Raw genomic sequence first — 13,820 nt, forward strand, 5'->3', positions numbered from 1 at the left:
TACAAACACACATAAACATGTTAGCATGTTACAGTATATGGAGCAACAGAATTATTCTTCAACTTCACATTTACAAATACAGTAGATCAACCCACATGTTAATATATCCACACACACATACACATGCATGCATGCATGCACACGCATGCACACACACACAGAAAACAGCAGCTGTTGTCATGGCAGTGAAGTTCTTTCTATGTAATCTAAGTTACAGCTATGAGACTCTAGGATTTAATAGACACTTCTGTGCTGTTATAGCATGAGCCAGTCACTCAGACTTCTCCCTGTTCATTCACACTGTCAGTCAGGGGATGTGTGTGTATGGGTATATTGAAGGTCTCTGGGGTGTGTGTATGTGTCGGAGAAAAAGAAACTCTTAACATTTCTGAGGCTTGTGTAAGTGTGCTATTCAGCGTGACTAAGGGGCTAGCCAGTGGAGTGCAGTGACATTTCATTAAAAGTCTCGCCTTTGCTCTGCCTGTGTGCTCTGCTGTTCCAGACTATCTACTTATTCCGCTGTGTGTGTGTGCGTGTGTGTGTGTGTGTGTGTGTGCATGGAGTCAGGCAGGTGCATGTGTTGGTATGCGTATGTGTGTAACAGAAGTGTCACTAAGACTGTTGGAGCACTCTTAGGTTTGCATAACGGGGCTGTTTCATATGTGTTCGTGGTGTGTGAGTGTGTGTGTGTGTGTCTGTGGTGGCTACGCCTTCTGAGTTAAATGTCAGTAGCTGTGACTGTGTTGCCATAGAAACCCTAGGTATTGAGGGTTAAGAGTGCTGCTGTCTGAGGATAAGAATGAGGAGGGTGGGAGAGTTTTCTTCCTTCACAAGTCACCAGGGCTGGACGGGCTATGGAAGAGCACACACACACACATATATATATATATATATATACACCACATCAGAGCCCACACATGGACACAGAACAGTGATCGCAGGCACTCACACACACCTGTCATGTTGCAGTTGACTTTGAAGGGGTCAAGGGGTCCACTGCCGTCAGGGTCGATCCAGTAGGTGTCAGAGGATCTGCCCAAATGCTTATAAGCCTCACATGATGGCTCATAGATAGCTGGGGTTAAGGAAGAGGAAGGAAAAATATGGGGGACAAAGAGCAGTTAGAAGATATTAAGAGAAAATGTCTCAGCCTCAGTCTTTAGTCACTGAGGCTGTAACGCTCATTACATACCAGACAAATAAACTGTCTCTCTCTTTTTTAAAAGTTTTTGTTGCATAAATATGAATAGTTGGGTATCATGTAATACCTAACACTGTAACACAGGTCATTGCTTTTAAATTAAGTTTGAATATTTTATGTGTGATTTGCATGAATTTGCTAAATCAATATAGAGTTGCAAAGTGTGTTGCAAATGTTTTTCTACATTCTGTATTTCCATTTCAAATATTTCTTTAAACAATCTCCTCAGTGTTACTGAACATAGAAATTTAGGACTCTCTTGGATGATGTAATGACCCTATATGTACAGTACCAGTCAAAAGTTTGGACACATCTTCCCATTCCCTTCAATGTCCAAACTTTTGACTGGTACTGAATATATTATGACCACCAGTTTCAATTATTTCACCTTCCTTTCTGAGAAATCACGCTTTGTCTGTGATTTTGGCATGGTGGATGGCCAAGAATACTACAATACCCATGAGCCTCAGCCACCGTTGCTATGGAGAGGAAGCAAGGGCACAAAACAGATCATAATGAATTCAAAACGCTTCGTCGCTGAAGTTGTAGCCGTAGTTGTTAAATTCACTCAAAAGTGACCCAGAAATTAAAAGTAAACTGATTCACTCTGTAGATTGTAAAATCAATTTTTTTCAACACCACAATCTTTAGCTTCTGCTTGCTGTTAGTGGCACATGTGACCAAATTTTAACCTTGTGATTGGCTGTTTCTTTCTGAAATGCACCTTGAGAGTCGTAGTTAACTTCTACCCTGAAATTTTTATGTACATAGTCTTGTACCTTCGACTTTTGACTGAAGAACCAGTCTTCTATTATAGTTTTGGTGATTGTTTGCTGCCACGGCTGTCAATTGGCAACATCAGTATTCTGTGTTTTGATTCATCATGTTTACATCAAAAACAAGGGGGGCGGTAGCGGCAACAGCTCGCTGTCTGAAAGCACCTTAATTATTCATTTATTACTCATTTTGCATTTACTCTTGTGAACTGTGGAAGTGTACAGTTACTAAAGGAATTACTGTGTTGTAGCTTACTTTTTTCTTCTTTTTGTTTTTACATAGTCCTGGCATGAGGGTCAATGTTAAATAATTTGTTTCTTTGTTAATATATTAACCTTTGGTCTCGGTCCAATTGTTTGTAGTATCTAATCTGTTTCTGATTTGTAATCACCATAAATGAGTTTGTTGTCCAATTCTGTTTTAACAATTACACAATTGCTTCTAGTAAAGACTTACACGGTTGACTGTTGTCTTCAACCTATTGAAAGTGTGTTTAGATCACTATACACATTCTGAGGGAAGAAGATTAGGAAAACATCCATACTAATTTGTGACAGGCCTAATGATTTCAAACGGATCACTGAGCACTGTTGTTCAAAAGATGAAAAATGGAGAAACAACATTGCTATTCTTCAATCTTTACCATTAGTGGGGAAAAAATGTAAAATTTGTCCTGATGGTGGCACCAGAGTTAGTGTTATGTTGTTATCTAAAATAAAAAGGATTGATTCTATGGTGAAAATGTACTGTAAGCATTCTCACGTTCTGCCCTGAGGGTGGCGCTAGACAAGAGGTCATAAAAATAAGCTGCTCAAGAGATTTTGGAATATCTTGTGTAGGGGTAGGAATCACAGGATAAGTTGCGATGTTATTTCTTGTGCCGCAGCATGAACACTTTATTTAAAAGATAGCCTGCGTCTGTCTCTCCATGTGTTTCCCTATCTGTATTTCATATCCTCACTTGAATATACGCTTGTTATGTAAGAGGCCAAAGGTTAATTATGTTGCAGAATTGGATCTAATGGATCTAAAACACATAGAGCACATCAATGTCTGAAGTTCTTTCCTTTTTTCTCCTCCTTCCAGAGGGTAATTTCATGTGGTTGCCAGTCTATTCAAGGCCTGTCAAGAAGTGGTGTCTTGTCCCACACACTCTAGCAATCTATCTGACAACATATTGATGTTATGTTTGTGTTGATCTACACACAGACAGAGACAGACAGAGAGAGGAGGGGAGGAAGAACACTTCAAAGAGAAATGTGAGAGTGCAACTTGGAATGAAACTTTCTTGACTGAGGCGAGACTGTTCACAGGCTTAATGCAGGTTTAAAAAGAAAAGAAAATCTCTCCCTTTTGACTCTCTCCTAATTTTCTTCATCTTTCTTCTTTTATTGTTTCAGTTTTTCACATTTCTATTCTATTCTCTTCCTTTCATTTTCTCCTCTGAACTATACTATTTGTCTTTAGTTTTTCTTTGATATCCCTTTCCCTTTGATATCAAGGAGTTTTGTGATGCAGGTGCTTGTTGAGAGTTTCTGTTCTTCAAGGAAACTGGTGTTTGGTAGAGCTGACCCTGCTGAACTATCTCACAATGATCTGGACAAAACTTAACAGAATTTTTAAACCGTCAACTCCTGATTCAAAGCCATGGGTTAAAGGCTGTAATACAATGGAAGTTGAACAACCAGTGTTTCTCTTGAATTTACTTCACTGTGGTGGAACATGACAGAAAGATTAGAAAGCCAACAGAGAAATGTCGAGCAAATACACTACAGGAAATGTGATTAGTATACATATAAGTACTGTGAGTACAAGTAAAAAATCACAAGAAAAACCCAATCAGTTGTTTCAGCATGTGCCCAAAAGCGGCATATGTTCACGTTCAAGTGACACTGCCCTCTAGTGGCCTTAGTAATTATGACAGGACCAAAGAATGATTTCAAGTGACGTTATTATAGAGCGGCAAAATTGTCAAAGCTCTCTAAATCTAATCAATTATTTATCCACTTCATTTGGAAGACTCATTGGCCATAAAATATCCATACAAAGGCAGTTGTAACTACGCTACAATGACACTTACAGAACTGAAGTACAGTCAAAACAGGATTGGACATTGACCTGAGATGAAATTTAAATATTGCAAGATATCAGTGATTTATACAACAGGTAGGATATCAGTAGATAGCTGTAGGTCTGTTAGCACCAGCTGTACTGATTCAGGTGATGTGTGTCAACCTAGGGCTGCTACAACAAACAATTATTTTCATTACTGACTAATCTGTTCATTAATTTTCGATAAATTCATTCATTGTTTAGGCAATGGCATGTGAAAAATGCCTATTGCATTTCCCAGACCCCAGGGTTTGTGTCTACAAATTGGTTGTATTATCCAAACAGTCCAAGTCCAAGCCCAAGCATAAAAAATTACAGTGATAAATAAACATTTAAAAACCGCAAATCTTCACATTTCAGAATTTGGAATCAGTGAATGAGTTTTTTGTCGATTGATTAACCAATTAATAAAGTAATAGTTTCAGCACTTATTTACTATTGCAGTTCCATAAAAGGTAGGGAAATCGCAAGAGACTGATTTTTAAAAAGAGTAGTTACAATTGTTGCAGCAGAGGCCAAAATGTCTTGAGTTTTAGTCCCCAGTATTGGCCAAGCTCCAAAAAAAACCCTACAATACCCATAAATCACACTCTTTTCATTAAATTTTGTCTGCATCTTCAAGCTCAGTGCCTTGCTCAAGAGCATGTTGAGGGAGGGTAAACCATTACTCATCTACTTTCCTATTTTATTGGCCAGTCCCAAACCAGACACCCAAATCTCCAGGTTACTGCTGTGCCTTCAGTTATCTCTTGTTGCTGAATTAATATTGACAAACACATACATAGAGAGAGAGAGAGAAAGAGAGAGAGATCTTTCTGTCCTTCTTTCTATGCTTTATTTCCTCTCTGATGCTATTCAAACTCATGTGTCCCTCTGCAATGCTAAATCCAGAACAATGTCTGTTTCACTCACTCTATTCTTCTATCTAATTTTCTCACACTTCAGTTATATAATATTTGCTTTAGGCTGGACATACACCATATTGCCAAAACGACTCTCTTTCATTGTCTCTTAAAAGAAAATATTATTTGTGGCATATGGAAGGAGCAATGGCATTCTCAAATTTCTAAGCTCTTATCAAAAAGAAGAATTCTTTATGGGTTCACTCTCTCTGTGTGATTCTGTTCTCTTTGTCTGCTGTTGCTTTTTAGTCAGGCTGCCTCCACTCAGACCAGAACAAAACACACAACAGAGTCAGAAAAGCTTGGCTTCTGAGCACTTCAAAAGTTCATCTGTCCCTCTGCTGAGAATTGTGGCTTTGGAAGGAGAAGCAGCCTAATCATGCAGAGGCAAACAGAATAAGGCCAAATCAAACAAACACACAAGGACCGGGATACAGCAGTGTTAAAGTGAGGGGAAAAACACAAATGACCAGGAACACACAACTGCATACACACACTCAAATACTTACAAGTGTGGCAGGTGGCTCCAGTGTATCCTGTTCCATCACAGGTACAGCTGAAACTGTCCCACGTCTGTTTACACCGACCGCCATGTTCACAGTGATTAGGCATACACCTGGAGAGATAGACAGAGAGAACTTTTAAACATTAACAAGACATGCGTTGCCTTATAATGAAGGAAAACAAACTGTAATATGTAAAAGCAGATCATCAGAAAAACACAATACTAAAGTATTTCATCGTTATCCATTCACTCAATACCACCACCAAGCTTCAGAAAAGTGGTTTAACTCTGTTTACTGTATGTTGGAAATGAGAATACTGCACTTACTGTACCAACAACATCCAACAAAATGCCTGGCAAACATCTGTTACATCTGTGTGATATTGGGACATTCTCAGTGACTTAAAGAATACTAGTATATATCTACTTTATGCATCATCCATCATTCTGTTAGTCTGTTTTGTCCACTGTATGTTAGAGGATATTACATGGTGAAACCTACACTTGTGTATGTAAGATTTATGGGGAATATCTTCCTCCAGGGGACAGATTGGATCAGGATCTCACAATATTCCTGGATTTTGCATGAAATGGTAGGATACGGTGTGAACTTGTTTTAAATACTCATGTTAAGCTATTGTGACAGATGAGTAGCGGCTTGCTTATATTAAAAACATCTTTTTATCTCTGTTTTGACCCTTCGTCCACACTAAGATGGCCCTTTTCACATGCAAAAGTGTGTTACAGTGTTAGACAATGCTTTTCAGAGTGGATAAACCTGAAGAAATTGCTCTTGTGTTGAAAAGTGGCAAAAAAAACAACATCTAAATATTGTGACAGATGCAAAAAATGAAAGGTGATAGCTAGTCTTGAAATGCTGGTTAATAGAAAGCAACTATGAGCTGCAAGAAACCTCTTTTATATTTATAGACAACAGAAACACTAAAATATGTCATGGGGAGCAGGAGGTGACACAGCTGAGGTGTAACTTGCTGATTATGACGGCCGTTATGCATAATTTTGTGTTTGGACTTTATCGTTACTATTCAGTATCCACATTTCAAAACAAACCCGTACAAAGTAGTGTAGAAACAAGTAAGTGTTATCAGCATTAAGTACAGAGCAGTTAACACATCACTGTTTCTCTTGTTGCAATATGAGTACAAACTCATATCCTGAAAAGTTACGTGGATTGATCAGCCTGCAGGCCTGATGGGGATGGATCCCATGGCACTGTAGGCTTAGAGCTGGATTTTCCATACAAAAAGACATGCTCACAAATTATGTAATTAAAATATCTGAGTCTGCTGATTTGAATGAATCAAAGTGATGTTAAGAGGAAAACCAGCTGGGGGATAAACAAATATTGACTCATAAGAGCTGCAGGGGTCTTTTAAAATGCTGAGTTGTTCTTAAGACATGTAGGGAGTCGGGCAGTGAAGCAGCACAGAGACGTTCCATCTCTGGAGATGATCATCGTTGTTAGTACACCTACAGTAACTATGAAACTGAAATACAAACACAAGCTTGGCCATGTGATGTGGAGGTCATAGACAGTGGAGTGTCTGGAATTGTGAATGCTTTTTTTACGACACATTAACCATCTCACAAACACTGAGACGCTGCAATGCGAAAAGCAAGATGCAGAGAAAACATAAGGCTGTTGTTACAAAGGTTGTGAACAGTAGGAAAGAAACTTAACACAGTGCAGGTGCATTGGGAAAAAGACGCTTTGGTTAACACTTGTACATATGTATCTGGTTGTCATGTTGACTGTAAGAGCTTGTTGTCATCTGCTTGGCTGTGTACAAACTTGAACGTGCAAGTGCCTAAAAGCTGCAGGAAGCAAAGTTCCTACAGTGGCGCCGCTTTACATAAATAAGAAAAAAGCAACGATGGAAAAAGTAAGGGACGTGATATAAAAGTGTGCACTGAGTCCACACTTTGGTATTCAAATCATAAAGAAATACATATTTTATGACATATAATTGGATTTACTACAAATTAAAAAAAAAAAAAAAACATAAATAAAAAATCAAATACACCTGTGATCCAAGCACCTCTTGAGTGTGTGTATACTTTTTTACACCACTGCATGTGTTGTTGTGGTACCCTTACCAAATGACAGTGACATTGTGGGATATAGGGATTTGCATGTTCACAGCCTAGCCTTGCCCCTGTGTGTGATTTGCATTTGTTTGGGGACGTGTGTGTGTGTTTTCCTTCTTTCACCGACTCAGCCTAAACAGAATCCCACAGTGGAACGGCATTGATCAAAAGCAGGTCAGACAGGGCTATTGAACTGCCTTCAAAGACATTCTGATTAGTTAGATGGTAACACTGCACCCATTCATCTTCCATGGCAGTACAGGGCCCACCACAACTACTGCGGGGCTACACAACATTATGAAGTAATAGAGCTGGGCAATACTGCAAGCAGCAAGGATAGAAAGCTATTGTGGACATATTGGGACCTTCACAAGAGTTAGTTCTGAAAATCTGACCACAGCCAGCCTGCTGTTAGCAACTATCAGCAGTGTTAATGTACCACAATCTGAAATAATAACTCTTTCATACTACATTACCTCACACTAGCATTACAAAGGCAAAACAAATGGTAACAGAAAGCTGCCAGTAATTCCATAAATTAAACACAAACACTTATCCAAAAATGAGGGCTTCATCAAAATGTGAGTTTCAAAAAATCTGGTAACTTCTGTGTAAGGCCATATTCAAAATAAACATTGAAGCTAGCTCTTTTTCATTCTTTTTTACCTTTGAAAACTGAGTCTTTTGAAAAAACTCTCCAGACTGGATACGTTTGAAAACCCTAGTGTCATGCTATAATATGGACTGGGATGAAAAAGCTTTTTGAATTGAAAATGCTGATTGTTAAAAGCAGCTGCAATCAATATTTTATATAAACAATGGATCAAATGACTATGTGTAATGGAAAAGGAGTTGCTTGTAGTGATGAACCCACATAGAATTATTACCAAACAGTTTCCCTCAGCTCAACAGAGCTATATAGTGTGTTTTAGCTTGTTTGGCTTCTCTGGGGCAACTGTTTTGGTGGACTCTTAGTGCTCTCGTAGCACTGTTTTCATTAAAGCAGGCAGCTGTTTTCAGCAGAAAAGCTTTTAAACCCTCTGCATGCTTCCTGCCCAGCACCAAACAGCAGGCAGAAAAAGTTAGCAACTAGCTGCTGAACACAATGGAGGAATTGGCAGCTAAGGATTCAGATACTTCCCTCATCAGTTAGTGAAGACCAAAAACAGAGCAGATTGGACTTACTTTCTCCAGGTGGACAGATACACAACTCCAAATGAACTCCCAAGTGGCCAAAAAATCTCTTATTGCAGGATATAACAATCACATATGGTCAATTAATACCAGTAGTACCCAAAACTTTCTGTGGTTATTTTCTATATAGTCAACTACACCAGTATAAAAGAATGATTTAACTGAAGATTCCATTGCAGTTGCCCATGAATGATAATTCACAGCTTCAGTACTGTATCTGTTACTGTTGTATCTAACATGCCTCTGATCAAATCACTATGTTATACTTAAGAAGTCATCTAAATACAAAAAAACATTTAAATATAGTATATTTGGCCAGATGGAAACACAAAATAAGCAATCAAACAGAGTCAGAGGTGACAAACATGAGCTTTTAATAGTTGTGCCATTTCAAAATGTGAATTTTTAAAATATGATATTAAAATGCTTTTGTGTACAAAAACCCTGTTTGACATGTAAATAGGTTTTCCAAATGTATCTGTCTGCATTAGTGTGGACAAGGCCTAAGTTTTGGTCTGAACTAAAGTATCCCAGTGAGCTGGACCTCTCTGGAAGTGAGGACAAAATTGATTTAAATCAAGCAGTGGCAGTTGGTGTCTACTTCTCTGGGTAAGGATATTGATGTAGGTAAGTGTTATCGACAAAACTGACCTGAAAACAAATCGCTCAGTTCAGGGAAAATGCTGTTCCAATCAGGGCAAGGTCAACTCCTCATTGTTCCTACCCAGCCTTGTTCACCTTAACGGCGCAATCCAGGCAGTTACTAATAATAACTGAAATCTTCCTTTATGTCCAACACCAAGACCCATGAGCCCTTATTTAACATGGGACTTGGTTTAATACCTGAAGGTTAAACCTGTTCACAAAGTTTCGGTTTTGCACACAGGCATCCGATCTCACATTGAGCTCAAGGCATGGATGATTCCATATATGGGAAATCTGTCCCAATGTGTTTGTCTAGTCTATGACAAGGAAATAAATTGAAATGTCAACAAGTTGTAATGAATGATTTCGGTGAGCCAACATTGGGACGTGCTGTGTGAAATCTCCTGCTCTGTTATGCTTGGCAATGGAAGAGAGAAATGCGCGTGGCTCATTTTTGATGTTTGATTAGGATCATACAGTGTTTTTCAAGGATAAACCCTACTCTTTTCTTTCAGTTTTAAATCAAGTAATGCAGTGCATACACATATCCCTTACACTTGGAATCTACCCCATCAATTATATCCATTTATCAGTTTGACAAGCACACAAAACTCACTACACACAAACATATTCTTGTGCAGTTAGACACACACACACACACACACACAACAATCAGAGCAATGAGTCATACATCTCCGGATAAGAATTCAGAGACTCTACAGACCTGTCTTGTATATGTGACTCATCCAATTTAAAAGCATTTGATTTATGACACCACTAGTTTCAGTGCTTCACATGTGTCTGAATGTGAATTTTCATTTATGAATGATTTTGTGGATGTGTGCTCCATGCAAGAAGGATTACTCTTACCTGTCTATGATTGCACACATGTCCAGGCTGACATTCTCGAAAGCTCCCACTGTGCCTTTTTCCACTGCATGCAAATCAGCCGGTTGGTCATCCACCAGGATTGCTTGCATGCAGCCCTGGAAGGAGCGCTGAGAGGGCGGGAACAACGTCTGGAGAAAATATCCTGAAACCGAGAAAAGCCCAAAAGAAAACTTTGAAAAAAATTATATATTTTTCACTATTACAAATCACAGAGTTGTTTTTAGAAATGAATTAACAGAATTGAGAAAGAACAAAAACAAAGGGATGCACGGCAGCTTGTGTTTGAACAAAGCATTGAAAAAAGGGAATATTTAGACAAGAAAGTGAGAAGGAAGAAGACAATAAACAAGGAAAGATGGATACTTTTGATCCAAAATTTAAAACACATCATGAAAAGATGACCTTCTGCAGAAGCGGACATCAAACTTAACAACGACATCATCCTTGGTGAGGAACAACAGACCTGGCTAGTGCCTAGTTGTTGTCACTTTTTACAGCCATGAACCTTCATCGATCCTCTTGTTTTAGAGCTTATCCACAAGGCCCATTAGCCTTAATACGAGTCCTAAGGCTGCAATAGACTAGAGGACATATAGGTTTTACTATATACTGTACCTTTATGAGATACAAGAGTCAATGGGCCGTCCAGAGGTAGCACTGGTCCTTGACTGAAACAGGGACAAGGCTAGGACAAAACTGTATATGGTGTGCGTGTGTGTGCGTGCATGCTAAATCTTTTGCACTAAAAAAATTAATGTCCATGGACATTAATCTAAGCATGTGAGTATTCTGCATGTGGCTTCATGCACGTGTATACAGTATATAAGCATACTGCATATAATATATGTGTGTGTGCACATCTACAGGTGTTATTACAGTGTACATGCACTGTCGGATAAAGAAGATGAGAGCTTGGAATTCAATCTTTGCCACGAGCACACAGGTCACTCATAAAACACTCCCGCTCAATGACATCTCCATCATCATGATGTTATAAGCTGTCACACTCTCCAGCATGCCTATCATCCTCAAGGCCAAAGCATCAAAGAGGCTTATTATAGAGGGCATATGCACTGCGTACGTGCGTGCACTGACATAATTGTAGATTATGTGGCTGGCTGACATGCCAGCAAACAACGCGGCAGTGAAGTGGGCATCCAGCAGGGGACCCCTCTTTCTCCACTTGTTTCCTGTCTGCCTCTGTACTGTCCATATACTGTATGTATATGATGGCAGCAAAGAAAGTACAACGTGTGTGTGCCTGTCTATGTGCTGGATTCATCCACTCTTTCTTATCTCCTGTTTTTTTTATTTCCTCCTCCAAAACTTTCTCCTGTCATCCTTGCCATCTGTCTCTTCTACTGCTACACCTGTCTGCTGTCTTTCCAGAGGAGTGGGAGACAGATAGACAGAGAAAGGAGAGAGGGAGAGATGGAAAGGGAGAGAGAAGATGGGAAACAGAGCAGACTACAGCTGGCTGGCAGCACTTTGTGTCCTGTGGATAGCATATGAATGCAAAGGAAACGCAGCCTTCCTGATGGTTTGGAAGAACAAACAGAGCAATGTGTGGAACGATGGATGGGTGGATGGATGTATGTTGCTAGGCCGTGAAAACTGATAGGTGGTTGGCTGCTCTGTTATTCTATCTACGCCACAGGCTGGGTATTTTCCAAATTTAACTTTACCAAAACATTCAATATCGTTGGGTAGCTTCACTGTTGTCACATGTTTTCAGCTCCAGATACTGCTCACTTTGTATGGAGAGAATTTTTAAGACATGCAACTGAAAATGTTTGTCTGCATTTAAATTCCTACTGAAACTGATATGTTTCACTTAATAAATATGTTTTGGAAGTAAAGTAAAAATAAAAAAAAAAGAATAATGATAATGTTTTATATCTGTACAAATATCTTGGATAAGAAACCAATCCCTTATCTATGTCTATTTAAAAGTACCTTTAAGTAACCACTTCACCTCCTGTGTCCCCAGTGAGAAATTAGCAGCTGTACTTGGCAGCTCCCTTGTGTCAATTTGATTAACACTATAAATGTTCATCTGGGCATTTCATGATACTAATTTGCATATTAAATGAACATTACTGGGCTAAATAACAGTAAAATGTATCCTGACAGTGGTCATGCTTTAAGTTTCAAAGCATTACATTTTCCTTTATTGTCTCTTTAAAACCATGACCAGCGATGACCATATGTGTCATGTCTTTGCTATTTTTTAGTCTTCCCACCTATGGCCATTTTTATTTCCCCATGAAATCTTGAAGCCATTTGTCCTTTTTACTTCTCAAAAATCTAGCATTCATTCAGAATGCTGTATTGCAGCTGTAGTCTCAAACAGTGGAAGATAAAGACCAAGATTAAAGAGGTGGAGTCCCACAGAGACAAACACTTGGCAAACATAGCATAGATGTGGTCATACACCTGTCCAATCTCAAGCTACCCACCACATTTTATTTTTCCTGAGTGCAACTACGCTGTGTGGTTTTAATTTGTAGTATAAACAAAAACTCTATCTCCCATAAGCCTCTAGGATCTGGAACAGCAGCAATTATCCCCTGCAGTCTTGCTGGCACTCTATCACAGCCCCCCTGTTGTGCCCAAAGAGCTTCTCTTACAATACACACTAGAAGACCAGCACCAGCTCTCTACTACCTGGACACCATAACACTGGCACTGCTGGTTCTCAGGCTACACAACACTTGTTTTCACATCCCACCACGTTTAGAGGGGATGTATCCGCTTTCAAGAGAGGTAGGCAGGAAATCTGCCAAAATGCTTAAAGGTAAAAATTAAACAAATATTCTGAAGACGTAAACTCTACAACATATTCAGAAGGGACATAACTTGTTGCCATGCAATATGTAGATTCTCATAAAATCCAAATTCATGCAGCTACCAGAATAAATTGTGCTTATCTATTGACCATCTGTTGTTATTTCTCCCTGGGCTGTTTCCCAAAGCTGTACATTTACCTCTCTTCTGATGGTCTTGGTCCTATAAGCAAGCTTGTAAATGGATGTCGGTAATATGTTTTACATCTAAATAAAAAGAAGACTGAGATAATGGTACTAGGTTTGAAAAACCACAGACAGGAAATGTATTCACACCTAGAATCACTGACTGGTTCATGAATTCATCTCAACCAGGTTAGATTACTGTAATGTTCTCTTTGCTTGATTACCCAAACCAACAATAGGAAGGCTACATTCATTAAGAACACATTTCACACGTACAGGCAAAAACACACAACAACACTTCACTGTAGTTCTTAAATAACGTCACTGGCTGCTGGAGCAAAACAGAACCACCTTCAAAACTCTACTCAAAGGCTGTCTGACATCACTCCCTATTAACTATACAGTGCACTCTATTAACCCGCCATCATTTTACTTGAGTGTCCAAATTCTGAGTAGTGTCCATGGCATGTAGCTTTACCCTACTTTCTGCTAACAATCCCACAATGCATTTT

The 13,820-nt window shown here is 39.1% G+C and overlaps 1 protein-coding gene across 1 annotated transcript in view; it reads right to left on the reverse strand.

The window, feature by feature from the left end:
- cntnap2a (contactin associated protein 2a) overlaps window positions 1-13,820 on the reverse strand; it is a 201,507-nt gene that overhangs the window by 114,925 nt on the left and 72,762 nt on the right. The window contains exons 10-12 of the mRNA XM_044340234.1: window positions 10,316-10,478; window positions 5,502-5,608; window positions 956-1,075 (exon numbers count right to left, since the gene is read on the reverse strand). Of these exons, the coding sequence (XP_044196169.1) occupies window positions 956-1,075; window positions 5,502-5,608; window positions 10,316-10,478 (390 nt within the window). The remainder of the gene's footprint in view (window positions 1-955; window positions 1,076-5,501; window positions 5,609-10,315; window positions 10,479-13,820) is intronic.

Source organism: Thunnus albacares, chromosome 21, assembly GCF_914725855.1.
Source record: "Thunnus albacares chromosome 21, fThuAlb1.1, whole genome shotgun sequence".
Taxonomy (NCBI): domain Eukaryota; kingdom Metazoa; phylum Chordata; class Actinopteri; order Scombriformes; family Scombridae; genus Thunnus; species Thunnus albacares.